General features: G+C 37.9%; 2 protein-coding genes across 4 annotated transcripts in view; both read left to right on the forward strand.

The window, feature by feature from the left end:
- Positions 1–965, forward strand: part of LOC137653312 (sperm-associated antigen 1-like) — a 9768-nt gene extending 8803 nt beyond the window's left edge. Inside the window, exon 5 of the mRNA XM_068386680.1 lies at positions 585–965. Coding sequence (XP_068242781.1) covers positions 585–850 — 266 coding nt within the window. The 3' untranslated portion in view covers positions 851–965. The remainder of the gene's footprint in view (positions 1–584) is intronic.
- Positions 966–10754: 9789 nt separating this feature from the next.
- LOC137653725 (ubiquitin carboxyl-terminal hydrolase 46-like) overlaps positions 10755–24618 on the forward strand; it is a 48633-nt gene continuing 34769 nt past the window's right edge. The window contains exons 1-6 of one of the 3 annotated variants that reach the window (XM_068387332.1): positions 10755–10893; positions 14090–14216; positions 14713–14894; positions 15423–15449; positions 15555–15820; positions 24469–24618. In XM_068387332.1, the coding sequence (XP_068243433.1) occupies positions 14159–14216; positions 14713–14894; positions 15423–15449; positions 15555–15820; positions 24469–24618 (683 nt within the window). In that variant the 5' untranslated portion in view covers positions 10755–10893; positions 14090–14158. Of the gene's footprint in view, positions 10894–10917; positions 10938–14089; positions 14217–14712; positions 14895–15422; positions 15450–15554; positions 15821–24468 lie in introns of those variants that run through there. The other 2 variants (XM_068387333.1, XM_068387334.1) reach the window with 2 other exon arrangements.

The following is a 24618-nucleotide window of genomic DNA, read 5'->3' on the forward strand; positions in this document are numbered from 1 at the left end:
TATTATTATTATTATTATTATTGTTATTATTATTACTATCCAAGCTACAACCCCAGTTGGAAAAGCAAAGGGCTATAAGCCCAAGGGCTCTAATAGGGAAAAAATAGGCCAGTGAGGAAAGGAAATAGGGAAATAAATAAACGATGAGAACAAATTAACAATAAATCATTCTAAGAACAGTAACAACGTCAAAACAGATATATCATATATAAACTCTAAAAAGACTTATGTCAGCCTGTTCAACATAAAAACATTTGCTGCAACTTTGAACTTTTTAGGATCTATTGATTCTACTACCCGATTAGGAAGAACTTTCCACAACTTGGTAACAACTGGAATAAAACTTCTAGAATACTGTGTAATATTGAGCCTCATGATGGAGAGGGCCTGGCTATTAGAATTAACTGCATGCCTAGTATTACGAACAGGATAAAATTGTCCAGGAAGATCTAAATCTAAAGGATGGTCAGAGTTATGAAAAATCTTATGCAACATGCATAATGAACTAATTGAACATCATCAAATATACATATATAATCATTCATTATTTACTCATTTGTTTACTTATTTGTTTATTCCCACAGACGTCCCACTAGACGGCAGCACCAAAGAATCCGAATCGAATCCTCAGCAACTGAATAAGGATGAAAAGGACTCCCTACTGGAAGTCGGTAACGAGTTCCTCAGAAGTGGAAATCTCCTCCAGGCGTCTCTGCAGTTTCAGAAGGTCTTGGCCAGCGAGCCCTTTAACCAGGAGGCTCTAAAGGGCATGGCTGCTATCCACGACCGGCCGAAGACGGCTTCGAAGGGAGCCGGAGGCAGGAAAGTCGTCATTGAGGAAATACTCTGAGGAGTGAGGGGCCGTTACAGAGTCCCGTCATCTTTGTATTTTTTGTTTTTGTTTTTGGCAGAATTATTATAATAATAATAATAATAATAATAATAATAATAATAATAATAATAATAATAATAATAATAATTATTATTATTATTATTATTATTATTATTATTATTATTATTATTATTATTATTATAAGCTACAACCCTAGTTGGAAAAGCAACATGCCAAAGGCCTCCAACAAGAAAAAATAACCCAGTGAGGAAAGGAAATAAGGAAATAAACGATATGAGAAATAATGAACAATTAAGATAAAATATTTTCAAATCAGTAACAACATCAAAACATATGTCATATATAAACTATAAAACGACTTTTGTCAGCCTGTTCAACATAAAACCATTCGCTGCAAGTTTGAACTTTTGAGGTTCTACCGATTCATTGTAAAGAAAACTAAAAATAACTAGTTTTTATTTATTAATTTTGTATACTTTAGATTAATGTGATTACATGAAATATATCGTCTATTTTTAATCTAATGATATAAAATACAGCGTCTATTTGTCAAAGCGGGTTGGTCAAAGGAACAAGGATTATGTGATGGTATAAGGCCACATGAATCTAAAGTAAACCGAGACTTTGATGTATTAATAGCTTGCTCAAATGAGTCTATTATTATTATTATTATTATTATTATTATTATTATTATTATTATTATTATTTCTTGTTTCCTTTTCTCACTGGGCTATTTTCCCTGTATAAGCCCCTAGGCTTATAGCATCCTGCTTTTCCAACGCATTATTATTATTATTATTATCATTATTATTATTACTTACTAAGCTACAACCCTAGTTGGAAAAGCAGGATGCTATAAGCCTAGGGGTTTCAACAGGGAAAATAGCCCAGTGAGAAAAGGAAACAAGAAATAATAATAATAATAATAATAATAATAATGATAATAATAATAATAATAATGATAATAATAACAATATTATCATTATTATTATTATTATTATCATTATTATTATTATTATTATTATTATTATTACTATTATTATTTTTATTGTTGTTATTATTATTATTATTATTATTAAAAGGAGATTTAGCCTACCATCCCAATGAGTGGAGCTCAACTCTTACAGAGCTGGCCAGCTCAAAGGAGCAAAGACAAGTGCAGGCATAAGGCCACTTCCATCTCGCGTCAACAACAAAAACATATGATAAGAAGTCGGTGCCAACCGCTTTAAGGGGTGGGAGTTGTGCTGGCATATAGCTACCTTAATCTCATAAAAACAATAATGAATAAAATTTCGACTAATAGCTTTCACATTACTAAACTCTGTTTTACGAATAATGTAGAATATTCATACATAATTCAATTAGAATAATGTACAATATTTATACATAATTCAATTAGAATAATGTAAAATATTTATACATAATTCAATTAGAATAATGTACAATATTTATACATAATTCAATTAGAATAATGTACAATATTTATACATAATTCAATTAGAATAATGTAGAGTATTTATACATAATTCAATTAGAATAATGAAGAATATTTATACATAAAACAATTAGAATAATGTAGAATATTTATACATAATTCAATTAGAATAATGTACAATATTTATACATAATTCAATTAGAATAATGTAAAATATTCACACATAATTCAATTAGAATAATGTTCAATATTTATACATAATTCAATTAGAATAATGTAAAATATTTATAATTCAATTAGAATAATGTATAATATTTATACATAATTCAATTAGAATAATGTAAAATATTCACACATAATTCAATTAGAATAATGTACAATATTTATACATAATTCAATTAGAATAATGTATAATATTTATACATAATTCAATTAGAATAATGTATGATATTTATACATAATTCAATTAGAATAATGTATAATATTTATACATAATTCAATTAGAATAATGTAAAATATTTATACATAATTCAATTAATAAACTTCAAAATAAAAAGATGCAATGGTTCGAGGTATGTACATTAAATTTGTAAAAGAAATGATATAAGAAAGAATATTTTTTTGTAAATTACATTTTGCGGTATCCGTTAGGCTACATATTAATGTCTGTGCGTTATTTATCATCAACATATATGCATTATTTATTTTATTAAAAACATATCAACGTCTATGCATTATTTATCATTAACATACTGTATATTCGTTATTTATTTTATTAAAAAACATATAAACGTGTAGGCCCCTGCGTTATTTATTATCAACATATATGCATTATTTATTTCATTAAAAAACATATCAACATCTATGTGTTATTTATCAACATACTGTATATTCGTTATTTATTTTATTATAAAACATATCAACATCTATGCGTTATTTGTTATCAACATATATGCATTATTGATTTTATTGAAAATCATATCAACGTGTATGCATTATTTATTATCAACATATGTGTTATTTATTATCAACATATATGCGTTATTTATTTTATTAAAAATCATACCAACGTGTGTGCGTTATTATCAACATATATGAGTTATTTATTTTATTTAAAAAAACATATCAATATGTATGCGTTATTTATTATCAACATGTATGTGTTATTTATTTTATTTAAAAGCATATCAACATGTATGCGCCATTTATTATCAACATATATGCATTATTTATTCTATTAGAAAAACATAAACCTCTATGCGTTATTTATCATCAACATACTGTATATTCGTTATTCATTTTATTAAAAAAAAACATATAAACGTCTATGCATTATTTATTATCAACAAATATGCGTTTTTTATCGTATTGAAAATCATAACTGTATGCATTATTTATTATCAACACATGTGTTATCTATTATCAACATATATGCGTTATTTATTTCACTAAAAAACATATCAACGTGTATGCGTTATTATCAACATATATGTGTTATTTATTTTATAAAAAAAACATATCAACGAGTATGCGTTATTATCAACATATATGCGTTATTTATTTTATAAAAAAAAAAAAAACATATCAACGTGTATGCTTTATTTATTATCAACATATATGCGTTATTTAATTTATTAAGGAAATATGTTCGTGGTATGTTTTGTGATACTTTGATGTATGTTATTGTCCTTTGCCCTTTACAAAACAGTGTTGACCTTTGTCAAAATCCCCTCTCTTTTGTCCGGGGTTGGGACCGTTAAAATAGCTATTTTTTTCTTTCTTTTTTTTTTAGCAGTTGTGTCAGATTTCAGTTAGCATTCAACTAGATGGTGCATAGTATTGCTTAATGCTCTTTATCATTATACATCATTGCCACACTCGAAGAAGAAGAAGAAGTATTTCATAAAATGAAATCTACAGTGTTCTCTTTATTGGCTATATTGATCTATAGTACTCTATATTTATTGGCTATATTGATCGACAGTACTTTGTTTTTATTGGCTAGATTGGTCTACAGTACTCTGTTTTTATTGGCTAGATTGGTCTACAGTACTCTGTTTTTATTGGCTATATTGATCGACAGTACTCTATGTTTATTGGCTATATTGATTGACAGTATTCTGTTTTATTGGCTATATTGATCTACAGTATTATGTTTTATTGGCTATATTGATCGACAGTACTCTAATTTTATTGGCTATATTGATCTACAGTATTCTGTTTTATCAGCTATATTGATCTACAGTACTCTATTTTATTAGCTATATTGATCTACAGTACTCTGTTTTATTGGCTATATTGATAGACAGTATTCTGTTTTATTGGCTATATTAATCGACAGTACTCTGTTTTTATTGGCTAGATTGATCGACAGTATTCTGTTTTATTGGCTATATTGATCTACAGTACTCTATGTTTATTAGCTATATTGATCTACAGTACTCTGTTTTATTGGCTATATTGATAGACAGTATTCTGTTTTATTGGCTATATTAATCGACAGTATTCTGTTTTATTGGCTATATTGATCTACAGTACTCTGTTTTTATTGGCTAGATTGATCGACAGTATTCTGTTTTATTGGCTATATTGATCTACAGTACTCTATGTTTATTAGCTATATTGATCTACCGTACTCTACTTTTATTGGCTATATTGATCTACAGTACTCTATTTTTATTGGCTATATTGATCTTCAGTACTTTATGTTTATTGACTATATTGATCTACAGTACTCTATTTTTGTTGGCTATATTAATCTACATCTACAGTATTCTGTTTTTATTAGCTATATTGATCTACAGTATTCTGTTTTTATTGGCTATATTGATCTACAGTACTCTAATTTTATTGGCTATATTGATCTACAGTACTCTAATTTTATTGGCTATATTGATCAACAGTACTCTATGTTTATTGGCTATAGGCTACTGATGTACAGAACTCTATTTATGTTGGCTATACAAAAGTCTAAAGCTAAATATGTACAGTAAAAGTGTTCTTGTTTATTATAACTGAGTAAATTTGCTGCTTGAACCACATTAATCGTATGTCGATCGAAGCATATTGGCATTTTCATTCACATAATTATATCAATGCAATAATATCCATACGAAATATTACGCATATTTTAGAATATGCAAATTGATGGTTTTACGGACCAACCCTTGGGGCAGAGAACGTTTCGCGCGTAATGAAAAAAGAAGAATTACGACAAGCAAAGTTGGGTTGAACACGGAAGAGAATAACTGATTGAAATTCAATAAAAGAAAACTGGTTCTTTGTTCTTTTCTTTTCTACTGTTTTTGCTTATTTCTAAAGATAAAAATATTTTTTTTCTTTTCTTCTGGCTTGTTTTGATTAAATACAGTCTTTCTATTCCCTATATTCCTCGCCTAATTGATGGTTAGGCCTACGTGGAAATTCTAACAACAAAAACATTATTAATAAATAAAACAATAATGATGATAATTGATATGCATAAATTAATGACAAAACAATAAACACGAAATCAGTATGGGGTAGCCTACAGGGAAAGTACTAACGAATTATGATATTTGGCCCATCCCCGTTTGTAGAGGGGGAAAAGCTCTCTCTCTCTCTCTCTCTCTCTCTCTCTCTCTCTCTCTCTCTCTCTCTCTCTCTCTCTCTTTATATATATATATATATATATATATATATATATATATATATGTATATATATATATATATATATATATATATATATATATATGTGTGTGTATATATATATATATATATATATTATATATATGTATGCATGTGTGAATTAATTTCCATTGAATGGGATTAATTTATTGTCCTAAACACCTTTCTTTCTGCAATCTTTAATTTACTATTTTTAAATTGATTTTGGTTTATTCTTTTCTTGGTTTCTAAATCTATATTAGAATACCAATTATAACTTTGAATATAATTACTGAATGTTATGAAGATATTTTAGAATTCTTGTCTGATTTTTTATGCTTAAAATTAAAATACTTTTCAACGATCGCTATCAAGTGGAACTTTTGTTACTTGAGCAAGAATAAAGAATATTTTATGTCAGTCGGCAATAAAATACTTAACGATATTTTGTTTTATTCAAATAATCCTTTAAATATGCCCTTTTAGGATTATTGTCCATAAGAAATATATAAAAAGTGTATTAATAATAGAAATAACGGGCAGATGAATTTTTGGATCTAAAGCGTACTATGGAATTTTGATCAAAGTTCGAAAGTTCGTTATTTTGTTTGTTTTTTGTTCGTACGTATGTATGTACGCACATGCAGCTTTAACTGTTCATACCTTCGACTTCTAGTTTATGTCAGGTAACAAATGATACCGGTAGAAGGAGACGAGACTAATGTGTTCGCAAATAAGAGACAATACTTTTTTTGTGAGTGAAGTAGATTTTTTTCCAACAAAGAAGCGCGCGCGCACACACACACACACACACACACACACACACACACACATATATATATATATATATATATATATATATATATATATATATATATATATATATATATATATTGATATGTAGGTAGTAGGTTGGCCAGGCCCCCAGCCACCCATTGAGATACTACCGGTAGAGAGTTATGGGGTCCTTTGACTGGCCAGACAGTACTACATTGGATTCTTCCCTCTGGTTACGGTTCATTTTCCCTTTGCCCACACATACACTGAATAGTCTGGCATATACTTTACAGATTCTCCTCTGTCCTCATACACCTGACAACACTGAGATTACCAAACAATTCTTCTTCGCCCAAAGGGTTAACTACTGCACTGTAATGGTTCAGTGGCTATTTTCCTCTTGGTAAGGGTAGAAGAGACTCTTTAGCTATGGTAAGCAGTTCTTCTAGGAGAAGGACACTCCAAAATCAAACTATTGTTCTCTAGTCTTGGGTAGTGTCATAGCTTATGTACCATGGTATTCCACAGTCTTGGGTTAGAGTTCTCTTGCTTGAGGGTGCACTCAGGCACGATATTCTATCTAATTTCTCTTCCTCTTGCTTTGTTAAAGTTTTTTATAATTTATATAGGAAATATTTATTTTAATGTTACTGTTCTTATTATATTTTATTTTTCCTTGTTTCCTTTCCTCGCTGGGCTATTTTCCCTGTTGGGGCCCCTGAGCTTATGGCATCCAGCTTTTCCAACTAGGGTTGTAGCTTAGCAAATAATAATAATAATAATAATAATAATAATAATAATAATAATAATAATAATAATAAATTTCCAAGTGGATCTAAGTAAGAGAATATCTTTGAGAGTTAACTGGAACCGGAAAAATTGAGTAATGAATATTGGTTTACGTAGGTGTTAGCGCGTAAACTTGAAGATTGGCCGTGGAAAAGCTGTAGAGGAGAGCCATAGAAAAAGGAGAAGCAAGACGAAAAGCATAGAAATCAAGACGTCTAAAAAGTTTAATATAGTTAAATCATTTGGTAAGAGTAGAAGATAAGAAGCAACATATTTTAGATAACCTTCCTTGATACCTAGGACCTAGACAATTCGTATAGACCTACTAGCACAGAACAGCTCATCCGCAGCACATTGAACCTCTTGTATGAGTTGAGTATGAATCGGTCCCCTTCATTTCCTGGATGGTAGAGCTTTTCCTTTCGACCATATCTTTCCTATATACCTTACACACCTTTTCCTTTCAAACATATTTTTCCTATAATTCTTACACACACATGCTCACACACACACACACACACACACACACACACACACACACACATACATTGATATGTAGGTAGTAGGTTGACCAGGTCCCCAGCCACCCATTGAGATACTACCGCTAGAGAGTTATGGGATCTTTAGACTGGCCAGACAGTACTACATTGGATTCTTCTATCTGGTTACGGTTCATTTTTCCTTTCCTTACACATACACCGAATAGTTTGGCTTATTCTTTAAATATTCTCCTCTGTCCTCATACACCTGACAACACTAAGATTACCAAACAATTCTTCTTCACCCAAGGGGTTACTTTACTATAATTGTTTAGGGGCTAATTTCCTATAAGCAAGAGTAGAAGAGACTCTTTAGCTATGATAAGCAGCTCTTCTAGGACACTCCAAAATCAAACTATTATTCTCTAGTCTTAGGTTAGAGTTCTCTTGCTTGAGAGTACACTCGGGCACACTATTCTATCTTATTTTTCTTCTTGCTTTATTAAAGTTTCTATAGTTTTTGTAAGAGATATCTATTTCAATGTTGTTACTGTGTTTAGAATATTATATTTTTGTTTGTTTTCTCTCCTTACTGAGCTATTTTCCCTGTTGGAGCCCCTGGGCTTTTAGCATCCTGCTTTTCCAACTAGGGATGTAGCTTAGAAAGTTATATATATATATATATATATATATATATATATATATATATATATATATATATATATATATATATATATATATATACATATATATATATATATATATATATATATATATATATATATATACATATATATATATATATATATATATATATACAGTATATATATATATATATATATATATATATATATATATATATGTGTGTGTGTGTGTGTGTGTGTGTGTGTGTGTGTGCGTGTGTTTGTGGTACTTATGCACGTTAAATTACGTTTATAATGAATAGACAATATTTCAGTAGTGTAGAAAAGTCTATGTTAGCACTTCGGACAAGCTGAGATCAAGATCAAGATAGTTTTTGAAGATAACAGGAAATTAGCATTTAAGTAGCTTAGAAAGTTATATATATATATATATATATATATATATATATATATATATATATATATATATATATATATACATATATATATATATATATATATACATATATATATATATATATATATATATATATATATATATATATATATATATATACAGTATATATATATATATATATATATATATATATATATATATATATATATATATATATATATATATATATATATATATGTGTGTGTGTGTGTGTGTGTGTGTGTGTGTGTGTGCGTGTGTTTGTGGTACTTATGCACGTTAAATTACGTTTATAATGAATAGACAATATTTCAGTAGTGTAGAAAAGTCTATGTTAGCACTTCGGACAAGCTGAGATCAAGATCAAGATAGTTTTTGAAGATAACAGGAAATTAGCATTTAAGTTTTCCATTTATTGTTGAAGTCAACACGTGTTTGTGAGCGTAAATCGATAATCAATAATTAAGTAAATTGAATTTATAGTATCAAAGCCATAAGCCGAACCTTCCAAATTCCCGGGTAAAATTGAGAAGTGTTCGTATTTTTGTATAACTGATTTCGACTTTATAAAATTGTTAGATATTCACTTTCATAAAAGATTATCAAAATTAAACAAAACTTTTAGTTATTCTTAATATTTTGTATAGAATTCAATCGATATAAAAGGACCCTATTTTCAAAAGTACCTCAAACTAAATAAAGAATTAATTTAAATAGAGTATTCGAACACAATCTTTCTCCTTTGAATTAGAGTCCATTAAATAACCCAAGATGTTAAGTAACACATTTAAAAGTAGAATTGCTGTTCGCCAGAGTATAGACTCAACAGGTAAGCAGCTAAAAATAGTATGATGATGCCTAAAAATAGCAATTTTCTTTAAGAAAATATGAAACGTGAAAAACATTGTTCTACATGATGAAGAATACGCCAAAACCTGGGTCTCGTTCAGGAATCTTAGATGGTTTTCAAATCAAAGACGATTTCGAGGTGTGACCTGTAGTTACAGAGGAGCAATTATATTTTGTATTTCATGAGTTTTAAACTATTTTGAATTGTTCGTGAAATATTGTGTTACGCTAATAATGCAATGACATAGAATATCATACGGCAGTGTAAACCGGCACCAATATCCCAGTGCATTGAACAGATTTACAAATATGTTCGAACATTGTGGCCTTATTAGCATTTATATATGAATTTTTTTTAAAATAATTTTTTATCATTTGTGATTATATTTACTTTTTATTATAAATTTTAAAAGTTTTAAATCGTAATCGTGAGAGTGATAGAGAGCAAAACACTAAATACAATCATATATTGAACATAATTAGATCGAGGACGTCCGAACACTTTATTTTATTTGATGTATGTCTTTTAAAAGTATAATGAACGCGACCTCAGAAAGGTTGGCTCAGTGTTGCCAGATATGGGGATTTATTCCTAGATTTGGGAATTTATCTCTAGATTTGAGGATTTTGGATGTCTGGTGGGGATAGTCTGCAAAAATTTTTATGAATAAGAAACAAAGATGAGTAAACCTTTATATTGTTGCAATTAGTTTACTTGCCCTTATATGAAGTATAGTGAGTAATTTTTATAGTAGTAAAGCCTACATGATAAGAAGAGAATATATTTGTGGAAATAAGGATTTTTGGGTTGTTTTGGGGATTTTTTTACCACGAGTTTTGGGGATTTTTACACTAACTCATCCGGTAACACTGGGTTGGCCTTGTAGCGGCGGTGGGAGAAGCAAACCCGCAGATGGTGTACTTCTTGTTTTTGTTGTTGTTGTTTTGTTTGGGAGACTTGTCAAACTGCCACAACTTGTCTTGGATGACATGGGAGTCTAAGGGTAACTATAGGCCTTCGGGAGCTTTTTAAAACTGTCGTTATTCGGTAAGATTTTGCGTTAAAATCGATAGGCATTGGGAACGGCGAGACCCGAATTACTCTTATTTTACCTTTAAAGAAAAGGACCCGGAAAAGTTGTGGGTTAGGATTTTTATTGCGGAAGTTTTTTTTATATGGTTGTAGAGAGGTCAAGTCTCATTCAGTAACTTCAAATAATATATTGCTGAGTTTTCCAGTTGCAAACCATTGTAGTCTAACGTAACCTCGAGGTTAGGCTGGACGTTCGTAAGTCTGTCGGTGTCTGTGTTCTAGATAACATATTTATGATATTCTAGGCTAATTAAAAGCTTAAATTAACCTTATTATGGATCTAGGCAGAACTATTATCACTCCAAACTTAAATTCAAAGCAATTTTTGTCCTAGGTTGATTATCCATTAGGCTAACCTAGGTTAGGTTTTGACCCCTTCCGGGTAAAATGCTTTAATTTGGTTAGGCTAATATAGAATAGTTAGGTTCCCTTGATGTGCTTCCGTTAGGAAAATATTCCTAGGCTAGACTATGCGTCCGAAGCTGTGTCTCCTTAACCTTTTCTCGAACATGGTTAAAACCGCGAAGTCTACCGAACCCTTGTTTTTTTTTTTCTTTTCTTAAAAGTGATATTTATGTCTGTACGCATCGTGAATATTTATTGGTTAGTTTTTAGATTATTGATAAATGTATTTTGAAATTTTTATTCATATACATGAATCATATATTGAAATTTTTATTCATGTACTTGAATCTTATATTTTTCTTATTCACCATCTTGTGTTAAATCCATTTCTGACCTTGAATAATTGGGCATACTACCTATTTAAGAGTTTTCGTATTTTTCCTATCCATCTTATATAAATAGAGGCTATCCCAGTAAAAAAAAAAAAAAAAAAAAAAAAACAAGTGATTTGCAGCAATAATGTTGGTCTAACCTGTTGGAAAAATATATGGTTCATGTAAGTGCCTGGAAATTCAAGTATAATTACCTGTGCTGTAATTTATATCACGTCCTTCGGATGGTTTTTGCTTTGCCACAGTTTGTTTCGCTGGTAATTAAACATAATTTCCCCATTATTATTATTATTATTATTATTATTATTACTTGCTAAGCTACTATAGTAGTTAGCAAAGCAGGATGCTATAAGCCCAAGGGCTTCAATAGGAAAAAATATCCCAGTGAGGAAAGGAGATAAACTATAAGAGAAGTAATGAACAATTAAAATAAAATACTTATAATAGTAACATTAGAAAAATTCTTTTATATATAACTAAAAACAATTAAAAAAAAAAAAAACAAGAAGAAAAATAAGACAGTGTGCCCAAGTGTACCCTCAACCAGGAGGCTGTGCACGCCATCTGTGTGGGTCACTTTTAAAGTATCATAAAGATAGTATCATAATTACTTGTAATTTATATCACATTCTTCAAGTTAGTTTTGCCCTGCCATGGCTCACTTTGCTCACAGATAACCATAATTTCACTGCTCTGTTTTGTTAATCGGTACATGGTTGAGCTGCTCACGTTAATCATGTGAGTCATTATTTGGAGGATATTTTCTACTTAAAGATGAGTAACAAAAGCTATATTCTGAACGTACAGCATATTCAACATAATTACAAGTAGATTACTGTAATTTACAAAAAATTTTGCAATACTGTATGTTGAACTCCCCCCTTGGAGAAGTCTCCTGACTGTAGTCGTGCTGAAACTGAAGTGGAGGTGGAAAAAAATAGCTCTTGTAAAACAACATCAGGGAACTTGTGCAGAAATATTTGGAAGCTCTCTATTACTTAAAAAATCCAGGTAAAGATCACGTCATTACAAAATACAGAACTGCGGGCAATATCGAATGCAAGCAACGCATGTACAGTAATGCGCAGTCAGTCCCAGAAGTAAACAATGGAATTGGACAATGAAATGGTGTTCATATTTTCATTGATCAATACATGTTACTATTCCTTAGGCCCTATTAGTCATCCACAGAGAAATGCTAAACTTAAGGTTAAAGGTGTCTGGTTTCAGTTCAATCAGAATAGATGCTCACCAGAATGTCAGCCGGGCAAAGCCTAACCCCTCGCCGTGGTGCCCAACCATAGCAGTGGACTTCCCAGTAAACAGCTTGAACTCGCGGTCCTGGGCAGGGATCGATCTGCTGCCATAGGAATGAGAAGTGAACACGTTACCACTGTACTAGCCAGGAGGCACTTGTCCATTTCTTAGAGCGAATTCTAGTTTTGCTAGAAATGCATGTATTACATATTAACCCTTTTACCCCCAAAGGACGTACTAGTACATTTCACAAAAGCCATCCCTTTACCCCCATGGACGTACCGGTACGTCCTTGCAAAAAAATGCTATAAAATTTTTTTTTTTTCATTTTTTTTATAATTTTTTGAGAAAATTCAGGCATTTTCCAAGAGAATGAGACCAACCTGACCTCTCTATAACAAAAATTAAGGCTTTTAGAGCAATTTAAAAAAAATATACTGCAAAATGTGCTGGGGAAAAAAAAACCCCTGGGGGTTAAGGATTGGAAATTTCCAAATAGCCTGGGGGTAAAAGGGTTAACCGTTATTTATTCCTATAGGTATCATGAAGATTTAAAGGCTATTTAATTGATTTATTTTTGTGTGATTTCAACACTGACCAAACCCTGCAGGTTATGCATACATATTTATACAGTATTTATTCTGCAATTTTATCTTCATTTCTATCATCATTCGTAAACTAAGAGATCGGTTGCTTTAATATACCCTCAACTGTTTATATCAAAAGCATCTCCAAATCATCCTGCCCAGTGGAGAAAAATGTACAAAATTGTTCTTTGCTTTGTTAAACATGCATATTGTATAGTACCTTCAAAACATCACGGCCTCTGAGAGTTTCCAAACTGATTCTCTCTCTCTCTCTCTCTCTCTCTCTCTCTCTCTCTCTCTCTCTCTCTCTCTCTCTCTCTCTCTCTCTCTCTCTCTCTCTCTCTCTCTCTCTCTCTCATATATAGAATTTATGTAGGTGCTGTTCTCTTTGCTTTTACTATTTTATGTACATGTTAATTTCCTATTGTTAGCCACTTTAAATTGAAAGGAAAAATTGATTTATAGACTTGCTTTAATACCTTGTACATATCTCATTTAAATGTATTCTTGTTTTCCTTCTCTTCAGGCCTGGGAAAATGTGCATTGTTTGATGAATAGCATTGCTTAGAAAAGTGTCGATTGAAGGGAGGCAGCTATGCTACAGCCTGAATCACAAGTAGATTTGCAGTTTTCCCGAAATACCAGTAATAGCGGTAAGTGTAATAAATGGATTACAAGATGTATGATCTTATGATATATTCTTTAAAAGGGCTAATACTTTTGACTATGGTACAAGTTATAAATTTTTTATCTTTAATGGAACTTTCACGGAAATGTGAAGTTTTCGTTGCCTTAAATTGATTACATTGTGTATGATCTTACATTATATTCTACTCAAAACCAGAATACTTTTGACTATGGTGCAAGTTATTTGTGATTTTTTATATTTGCCATAGATTTTTAACTGCCAATGGAATGTCCACGGAAATAAGTTTTCATTTGTTATATATAAGGATTTTACCTCTGCTATTAGTACAGTACAGTACTGAATGCTAGTACAGTAATGAATTCATTCTTGTTATTGTACAGATATATCGATCTACCATAACATTAACCCCCAATTTTGGTAGGTAGCCGACATGTAAAAGAGAACAACAGTATTTTTCTTATATCTCCTTGTACAGATAATCACTATAGTTAATTTTCCAGCAATCATGACTGCGCTGGAGAATATAGGCGAAACTTCAGGTCAGGGTGGAGGCAAGTCTCGTTTGTCTCTGCGACAGGCTCGTAAGCGAACGTTAAATTCTGATATATCTCCAGCACCTGAACCACGGACAAGCCATCGTTTCCGTACCTCGAGTACTGGGGAATCCGACGATAGGAATAAGGTAGTGGATATGGAGGTTATCTGTGGTCAAAAAGAAAACATTTAGGCTTTTAATTTTTTACACAACATTAATGTACATTTAAAGAATACATTCTACATTTAAATGTAAAGCCATATGCAAGTTTCCCTTAAATTTTATTCCACATTTTCCATCACCAAATGTTAGGATGCTTGTAGATTTTAACAATTTTATTTTTATGATTATTAAATGATTTTTGAAGAAGAATTTTTTTTTTTTTTTAATTAATTATCTTCAATTACCTAGAATGATTCATTAATTGTGCTAAGAATTTTTCAGATACATTCTACTTTATTTTAGGATTCCTTTTTTACAAAGTAAATTTTTTCTGTAGAATTTTTTTTCCTGTTACATTAGCTGTATAAATCATATAATTTTACCGTTTAGTAAAGCTATCTGGTACAGTTTTAATTGGTTTGTTTTATTATTTGGTTATATTTTAGTTTATATTAAAGAATTTTTACATTTGAAACAAATCCAGAATACCGGTGTTTTGTTTTGCTTTTGCAGGTAGTGGCTGCAGTAACTGCTTCACAGGTACAGTATTTATTTAATCTCATGTTTACTTGTGCACTGTACGTCTAACATTTTTTGTTCGGAGCGCTACAAAACAAAGATTCATGAAGCATCTATTTCCCCCAGACTCCTCCCATGTTGAGGAAGATGAGCCTCGGAAGAAACACCACCACAAGCAGTGGCCGTCGCACTGCCGGGGGATCCTCGCAATCGAGCGGAATAACGGGCGGCGTGACGGACGGAGCGACGATTGGGGGCCGGGTCACCGGCGTGTGTCCCATCGCCAACTTAGGCAACACTTGCTTCCTTAATTCAGTGTTGTATGCACTGAGATTCTTGCCTGGCTTTACTCATGATCTTCATCATCTCCATATGCATTTACAAGCTGCAGGGTAAGTCTTTCACTGTTCTTGTGCTGATCTTGCTCCTATTATGTACAGTACAACAATTAGGTTTTGAGTCATAAACTGATCATAAATCAACCGCGTTGGCCCCAGATCTCCCCGGTTTTGAGTGTTTGATGTCTAAGCTATAGACTATTATGGAGATCTCATTTCGCACTTCAACCCTGGCAGAAAAACCGATGTAAAGGCCTGTTAAGGGGTGCTAAAAGCTTAGTAATTATGGTACTTGTGTATGTTTTAACCTGGTATTTGTTCCGTAACCGAAATACAAACCACGCTATTTACATAGGGTATTACTTTCGGCGTAGCTGAAATGGCGAGCCATTAGATTTTTAACGAGGGTTAACTACATCCACGCTAGTTAGCAGGGGTAGGGGAGGGGTAGCTAGCTACCCCTCCCCCCTCGCACACTGGTGAACTGACTCACTTTGCTTTTGGCTTGGACGATGAACGGATGTCTCTGTTCCCGTCCTCGCATGGCAGCCATTTATTGTTTTGTCTTTACTTAATTACTTACTTTTCTTTACTCATATATATATGTAAACATATTCTTATGTTTATGTATATATTTTAGTATAGAAATCAGTAAGTTTCCTTTTCAGTGTTCGTGCTGTGTGTGTGTACGATATCACCGTGTGGCCGCCGGCAGTCAGGCCACTACGATGTAATTTCATGGACCGCGATCTCTTCCTTGGTCCCAGGTTGCCTCCTTCCATGGGCGTCGTCATCGCTGGACTTATTATTTTGTTCTCCGCTACTCCTCTTTTCCTACGGGGAAGGTGGGGTTCAGCGTAGGAACGCGAGAGTGTAGTTTGACTACGGTCTCTCTCTCTCTCTCTCTCTGGAGGTCGTTCACCTTTTACTACGTTTTCTACTTACTACGATAGCTCCTCCGTTCGGGTGGAGTTGCTACGCAGTACTTTTTATCTCGATTATTTTTTTTATTTTAAATCTAATTGTATTTGTTAACTTTTCAGCTTTTTAGTACGTTTCCCTTCGGGGTTTTTTCGTTCTTACTTTTAGTGAACATTCTTTAATGAATTGCAAATTCAGTTTTTGTTACAGTTCTCGCTCTTCCCCCTTCCCGTGACTGTTGGTGGGGTTGGGGCTCTTGCCTGTTATGTAATTCTTGTGTTCTTTTCTCTCGGGTTTCCCGGGGGAATGAATTACTTTTGTTTTTCACAGTTAACGATCTGTTTTCCGTTTGCCTAATGTGACAACGAAGCAGAGCTGTCTTGTTGGGACTCGGGGAGTCGGCTTTGCTGCCTCCTCTATAGGACTTCGTCAGGGGCGTGTCTCCTTCTCTTGGAAGTTCTCCCGAGACTCCCGACAGCTCTTCAGTTCATCTTAGAACAATCAGGAGGTTCGCCTCCTTGGGTGGGTAACTTCCCTTCCGAGGGAGGTTCCCTGTCCAGGTTTGAGTTTCTTTTCCTTTCGGGGGAAACTTCTCTTACCTTTAATAATTATGATATGTTCCTGGTCCTCCGGCGGTTTTTGCTCTTGGTGCTGAGCGACTGCTTTTGTAACCTTGCTCAAGGGGCTGAGCGGTTACTTCTCGGACCATAGTTTTTGTGCGACTATGCTCTTGGTGCTGAGTGGTCTCACCTGCAGCTACTCTCAAGGGGCTGAGCAGCTGCAGGAGCGCCTCTTCGGAGGTTGGCTCCTAGGTCACTGGTTGACCCTTCGGCCCTTGGGCTCCATCTTCAGTCTCTTCTACGGAGTTTTCCTCTCTCGTTCACGAGAGAGGACACTCATAGAGACTCCTCTTCGGAGGACTCCTTCTGCTGTTGTTGCTGAAGGCTCAGTCCCCTTCGGGGGGCAGCTGAGCCCTACGGTCTCTCCTGCGAGTGTTTCATCCCCGGGGGGGGGGAAGTTCACCACAGAGATTCCTCTTCGGAGGTCTCCTTCTGCTGTTGTTGCTGAGGGCTCAGTCCCCTTCGGGGGCAGCTGATGCCACGGTCTCTCCTGCTAGTGCTTCTCCCCCTTGGGGGAGTTCACTCCAGAGACTCCTCTTCGGAGGTCTGATGATGGTGCTCCTGCCTGTGGTCGTCCTCATCTTCACCCTCCCCCGCAGAGGATCCTCCTGCCAGACCTTCTCCTGGACGCAGATGCGCTGTGGGCGCCAACGTACCTCGTTTCCTACGAGCACCGGTCCCTTCGGGGCTAAGGGCTTACTCCACAATGTGGGTAAGTCCCTTAAGTGCCAGGTTTTACCTGCTCTTGCGCTCTCCTGCTGTGTTCCAGACTTCTCTCCAGGCGATCTCCTGTTGCTGAGTCTCGCCGTAGATCTCCTGATCACCAGCGCTCACCTGCGCCTCGGAGACCTTCTGTGCGCCAGTCCTCTTCAGCTCACCAGCGCACTTCTGGACGCCCTTTCCTGCTACGCGCCTTGTGCGCCAACGGTCTCCTGTACGCCCACGATCACATGCGCGCCAGCACACATCTGTGCGCCCCTTTCTAATGTGCGCAATGTGCTCCAACGTTCGCCCTCGCGCCCACGATCTTTGGATCTAGGCACAGGCAAGGAGATTGTTTCTTCTTTTTACACCCTCATTCGCCTTCTCGCCAGTGCACATCTGCGTGCCCTTTCCTGATGTGGGCAAGGCGCACCAGCGTACTCCACGAGCTTCCAGATGTGGGTGGAGGCGAAAGAGATTATTCCTTCACCTCCTCGCCGACGATCTACTGTGCTCTAGATTTGAACGAGTCTCTGAGCGCCCGCGCGCCCACGAGAAGTCTTCTGTACTCGCCCACGAGCATTCGCTATTATGCGCAACCTCACCATCTGGTTCTGCCCCTCGCTGATATCTTCTGGCCGCGCAACCGCGCTCCATCGATCTCCTACGCACCAGCGATCACGCGCGATTCTTTGCCTGCCTGCTAGCGTTTTCAACGCGCCCACGCTTCAGATCGCCGTACGCGGCCACGCGTTGGCTCTCCTGTACACGATCGGTCGCTATGCACCATCGCTCGCCAACACGCCATCGCTCGCCGACGCGCCATCTCCCGCAAAGAACCATCGCTCGCCAATCGCGCCATCGCTCACTTACGCCTTTTCGGTCTTCCGACCACGCCTACGTGCCCACGCGTCCTCACGCGCATGCGCACACATGTTCGCCCGCGCGCGAACCATCGATTGTACCATCGCGTGAGTGCCAAGGGCGATTTCGACCGCGATTCCCGTCGGGTTTTCGCAACACGGGCAACCTGGCGAGTTTTTCCGGAGCGTATACTTTCAGATCATCATAGTCACGATCTTCTCCTCGTAAGCGCAGAGCATGACATGTACAAGAGCAAGAAGAATCTTCAGAAGAGTCTGGGTAACATAATTCTCCCTCTTCAGGCAGGCCCCAGCATCCCTCTCCTCAGGCAGGCCCCAGCATCCCTCTCCTCAGGATCGCCCGATCCCCTTCCCTCTAACGGTGGCTGCTGACACTGCCTCTATCAGTCGTCAACAGAGGGAATACTTCGAGATCATGGGGTAGCCTGATTTAGCTCTTCCTCTCCACCATTCCATGCAACGGACCTTCTGGGGGTTTTTCCCTCGAGAAACTCTCCGCCGGGCAGGTGACATTTTCAACTACGGAAATCTTGAACCAGGAGGAAGCCGCAAAGGGTGCCAGGCAGGCCACCTCGTGGCTGATCATCGAGCTTGAGTCTCTTGCCTTCCGGTCGCGACCCGAGGTTTATGCAGGGAAGCTCCGGGAAGGTTATGGAACTTTCCTCCTCTTGGACACGTGCACCTTCGTTTCCCGACACCGTGTTGAACTTGGGGACAAACTCGATGTTGAAACATTGAGATGCAGTGACCGAGAGGTTTTCTCTCGTAGGTCCCTACCGTGGATATCGGCAAACCCAGACTCTCTTCCATCCTTGGAAGGGGCTTGTTTCAGCCCAAGGACAAGGAACGTGCGACTGAGAGGTGGAGAGAATTGTATCACGATTCGCTCCTCCAAGGCGCTTATATCCAGTCCCTACAAGCCTCCAGCGCCTCAACTTCAACAGCCTCGTTCAGCCTAGGATATCAGAACCGGCACGGGCAGCTAGACAAGGTGTCTATGCAGCTTCCCCCCTCCTGTCGGGGACGAAGGGCTAGGAGCCCTCCTGGGAAGGTAATAATCCTAGAGGGGGCGGCCTAGGCTGCAAACGCTAGGATTGGCAACCCCTACCTGCATCCCCCAGTGGGGGGGGATGCCTGGATTTGCGCCTTCAAGTGGCAGCAACTCAGGGCCGATTCCTGAACGATCTCCATGATCAGCCAGGGATTTCATGTCCCGTTTCGCAGCAACCTCCCCTGTCAGCGAATCCAGTGTCGCTGAGCCCCTATGCCATGGGATCGGCAAAGGGGCTAGCCTCTCGGGCAGAGGGCGAGACCATGCTCTAGATGGATGCTCTCCAAGGTTGTCGGCAGCTCCCCCCAAGGTTTGCAAACGACTTTCTTGTAAGAAGCGCCTGAAGGCTGGAGACCCACCATCGCCCTCTTAGCCCTGAACAAGTTTGTCGTACAAACTTCGGTCAGTATGATACAACAGATTCGATCAGACTTGTAGGGAAACCACAAGACTTCACGTGCATACTGGATCCGAGAGACAGGTACTTCCAGATCCCAATCCCTCCGTCTTTACAGGAAGTACTTGGAATTCAGCCTAGGCAACAGATAAACCAGTTCAAGGTGCGGTGCTTTGATCTTTCCACAGCTCCGCAGGCATTCACCAGGAAGTTCATCCCGAACACTCATGTCCACACAGGAGCGGTATCCGCCTCCTTCGCTTTCTGGATGACTGGCTACCCCAGCAGTTTCGGTATCGACCCTTCTTCGACGCCGAGACAAGCCTCTGGGACTTTGCCAAGATCAAAGGATCATGGTATATCTCGAGAAGTTTTCTGTTTCCATTGCAACAACTGGGATATCTAGACTTAATTTTAGTCTCCAAGCTCCGTTAAGCCTTCCCATCAGATGACAGGATAGCAAGGCGGAGGAGAGTAGGATGACCTTTCCTCAGGCGAGGAGAGTCTCCAGCCCTTTTCTGGTTACGCCTCGTAGGTCACCTTCCTCCTTGACTCCTCTATTCCCAAACACTCGCCTCAGGATGAGTCTCCTGCTTTGGCGACTCAAGTCCCGGTGGAATCAAGACTACGATTCCCCAGACATTCTGGTCCTATGTGACCTGCCGAACGAGGGATCCTGCAGTGGTGGTTGACCTACGAAGCCTTTGCTAGAGAGTGGATTTTCTTGTCCCTCCTCCGCATTTGATGCTGACCTCGGACGCGTCAAAGAAGGGTGGGGGGGGGGGGGCACGTTCTGAACCAAAGGATCTCAAGCCTATGGCCAGAGCTAGAAGGGTACCTCCACTTCAATTGGCTAGGGATGAAGGCCATATTCCGGCCGTCAACAGTTCCAACAGGCCCCGGCGAGTCACTCCGTGAGCGACAACACCACGGTAGTTGCTTATTTCATCAAGAGGGGAGGTACTTTTTCATAACAATCTTCCCATCGTACAGTAGAGATACTGAGATGAGCCGAAGTCCACTCAATTCCACTTTCTGGACAAGGAATGTGCTCTCCGACAGTCGGAACAGAGCCTCGCAGATAGAGAGTACCGAGTGGTCTTTGGAACCCCCAGTAGCCAGCAAGGTCGGTCCTTGTGGTCCTGTTCGCGACGACCTTGAATTTCAAGCTGTCGCTGTACTTCTCCCCAGCCCCGGACCCCAAGGCACCCGGCCGAGATGTCTTCCCACGTCAGTGGGACAACATCGACGTCTGCGCCTTGCCATCGTTGGGTCTGAGGGGAAGGGGGGCTCAACAAGACCAAACTATCGGTCAACCTGTCGATGACTCTGATAGCTCCGCTACGGCATTATGCAGAGTGGTTTCTGAACCTTCTGCATCCCTTGATGGAACTCCCGAGAGAGCTTCCCCCACGACAAGAGCTAAAGCAACCACACCACTACATCTACTACAAGCCTTAGCTCCGCTTCGGCTCCATGCCTGGAGTCCATCCAGCATCTCCTCACAGAGAGAGGCGTTCCGCGACAGGTCGCGGAGCGTATGTCTTGACACCTGCGAAGTCATCCGCAGGGGTCCACCAGGCGAGGTGGAGAATCTTCTGTGGTTGGTGTCGTGGAAGAGTTATCTCTCCCCTCGATGCCACTATTCCAGCGTTAGCGGAGTTATTGTCCATCTGCGGGAGGAATTACGCCTTTTGCTCTCGGCGGTAAAGCCTATCGCTCAGCCTCAAGCCTGGCCTTCAGGCTCTAAGGTTAGACAATTCCTCCTCGCTGGATCTTTCTTCGCTCATACGAAGCTATGAACTTACCTGCACCCAGTCGGAAGTGAGACCTCCTCCATGGAACATGGCTCGGGTTCTTAGGGATCTTAAGGCTTCCCCCTGTGAACCATTATGCTAGTCATCTGACAGGCACCTGACTTAGAAGACGGTGCTCCGGCTCGCTCTGGCTTCGGCCAAAGCGTATCAGCGTACTTCATGGTCTCTCGTACGACTTCGCCCATTCAAGAAGATAGGGAGAGGTAACGTTCGGATTCGTCCCCGAGTCGGTTACTAGACTCAAGATCTTGGAGTCCCAAACCTTCGGTTCGACTCCTTCAGGATTTAGAGTCACCGCTCTGTAACAGATGACCCAGGCCTTCTCCTACTATGCCCAGCAAGGAGTCGGAGGTGTTATCTTAAAGAACAGCTGCAGTCCGTCCTCACGTGCAGCCCTGTTTGGGAGGACAGGAAGGACGAAGAGGAAGGTCACCAAGAATACCTTTGCAGCCTGGATTCTAGGACCATCCATCTCGCCTAAATCCAGACCCTCCTCCGTCATGTAGCCTTAGAGCACTCGATGTCAGAGGCATCGCAACATCTCTGGTCTTCAAGAAGACTACTCTGTGACGCAGGTGCTACAAACTCGAGTCTGGAAGCGTCGGACGACCTTCACAGCCCACTACCTGCAGGACGTGACCCACAGGAGCCTCGATACGTTTTTCTATCGGCCTGTGGTGGCTACACAACAGCTGGTCTAACCTCAGGCTCCTTAATGGACAGGTAGCAGAAGGTTGGGGGCATTGTTACCCGGTGTCAGACTGCATGATTGAAAGAGGTATGTCTGGCCCTTACTTCTTTCTTCATCCTCCCCTCTCTTGGGGAAAGCAGCATCCTAGGTTCTCTGCATAGCTGACCTCAAACCTCTGCAGGTATACCATGCTTCCTTGTGTTCTTAGTATTAAAATGATACTGTCGCGTCCCCCATACCCTGACGAGGTGGTATTGGGAAAGTCCTAGTCCAGAATTCCATCTAAAGGTCTTCAGATCGACTGCCTAGGACACAAGCTTATGTAGGCCGCACACTCCTTGCGGAGCAAGGAACTTGCGAGGTGCAGGGACACTTTTTCTCGAAGTGCTGCTCACTCGGATTCTGAGTCCCCGGGTAAAGCCAAAGCCAGTATGGCGGGGGACTTTCCACCCTTCCTAAGGGATAAGTCACCCTATGTAAATAGCGTGGTTTGTATTTCGGTTACGGAACAAATGACAAATTCGGAGATAATTTGTATTTTTCCTAACCATACAAACCTTAGCTATTTACACATATTTGCCCGCCAGCCCTGTCCCCCAAGTCAAGTCCTACCTCTAAGCGAAGTGAGTCAGTTCACCAGTGTGTGAGGGGGGAGGGGTAGCTAGCTACCCTTCCCTTACCCCTGCTAACTAGCGTGGGGGTAGTTAACCCTCGTTAAAAATCTAATGGCTTGACATTTCAGCTACGCCGAAAGTAATACCCTGTGTAAATAGCTAAGGTTTGTATGGTTAGGAAAAATACAAATTATCTCTGAATTTGTCATATTTTCTAAGCAACTATCTACTGTATATTCCATTCAAAATTATGCTGCTGCCATTGCCATCTGTTAATTGCTAGAAAGACACTGGAAAATGATTGCTTAGTCACTTTGGTTACAGATTACCGAGTGTGCCAATAGCTTCTAGCTATTCAGCTTAGTGATTATGGCTGATGAGACTACCTGGATGTCTTACGCTATTAGGAAAGACATTGATTTTGTTAAAATTGCAAGTTTCTCTTGTTATGCCTATCCAATTCAAACAATTCTGGTGATGATTTTGATGACATAAACTTAATAACTTTTAAATTATCGGTGGCAAGAGAAGGACAGGAATTTAATGAATTTTGTATAGTAGTTTATCTTTTCAAAGGTGTTATTTTATTTTCAGAATGTGCAGTATTTGAATGTGATAAAATTGGAACAGTGACTGTGAAATATTTTAATGGTTTTCAGGGTTGGAAATTTAATTAACTCGGTCATGTTTGGACGATTTCCAACCTTAAGTTGTATTGATAATTCCTTAAATGTTCAGACTTATTTTCCTATGTACCAGTTAAGGTAGAAATTGAATGTTCTTAAAAATTATAGAAATACACTATAAGTATATGAAAAGTGTTTTTATTAGAAAATGAATGAATTATGCAGGTATTTCTTTTACTTTTGAACTAAATTTTTTTTAATATACTTCTGGGAGTGTTGAATACCATCCAGGTTAAGATGAGATAGTTCAAACATTTTGAAATAATAGAGAGAGGTTTCAGTTTTGCCAGCTTACTTATTCTTTGACTTGTGTTCGCAGGAACCAAAGTGATGGTACATTGGACCAACGTATTCAGTTTTTGTCGGAACTCCATAGTGTATTTGTTAGTTTAGGGAAAGAGGAAAGAAATGTCTCGGACAACAAAAGGATACCAGCCTTTCATCCCTATGATTTTTTAGAAGCTTTAAG

Source organism: Palaemon carinicauda, chromosome 14 (assembly GCF_036898095.1).
Source record: "Palaemon carinicauda isolate YSFRI2023 chromosome 14, ASM3689809v2, whole genome shotgun sequence".
NCBI lineage: Eukaryota > Metazoa > Arthropoda > Malacostraca > Decapoda > Palaemonidae > Palaemon > Palaemon carinicauda.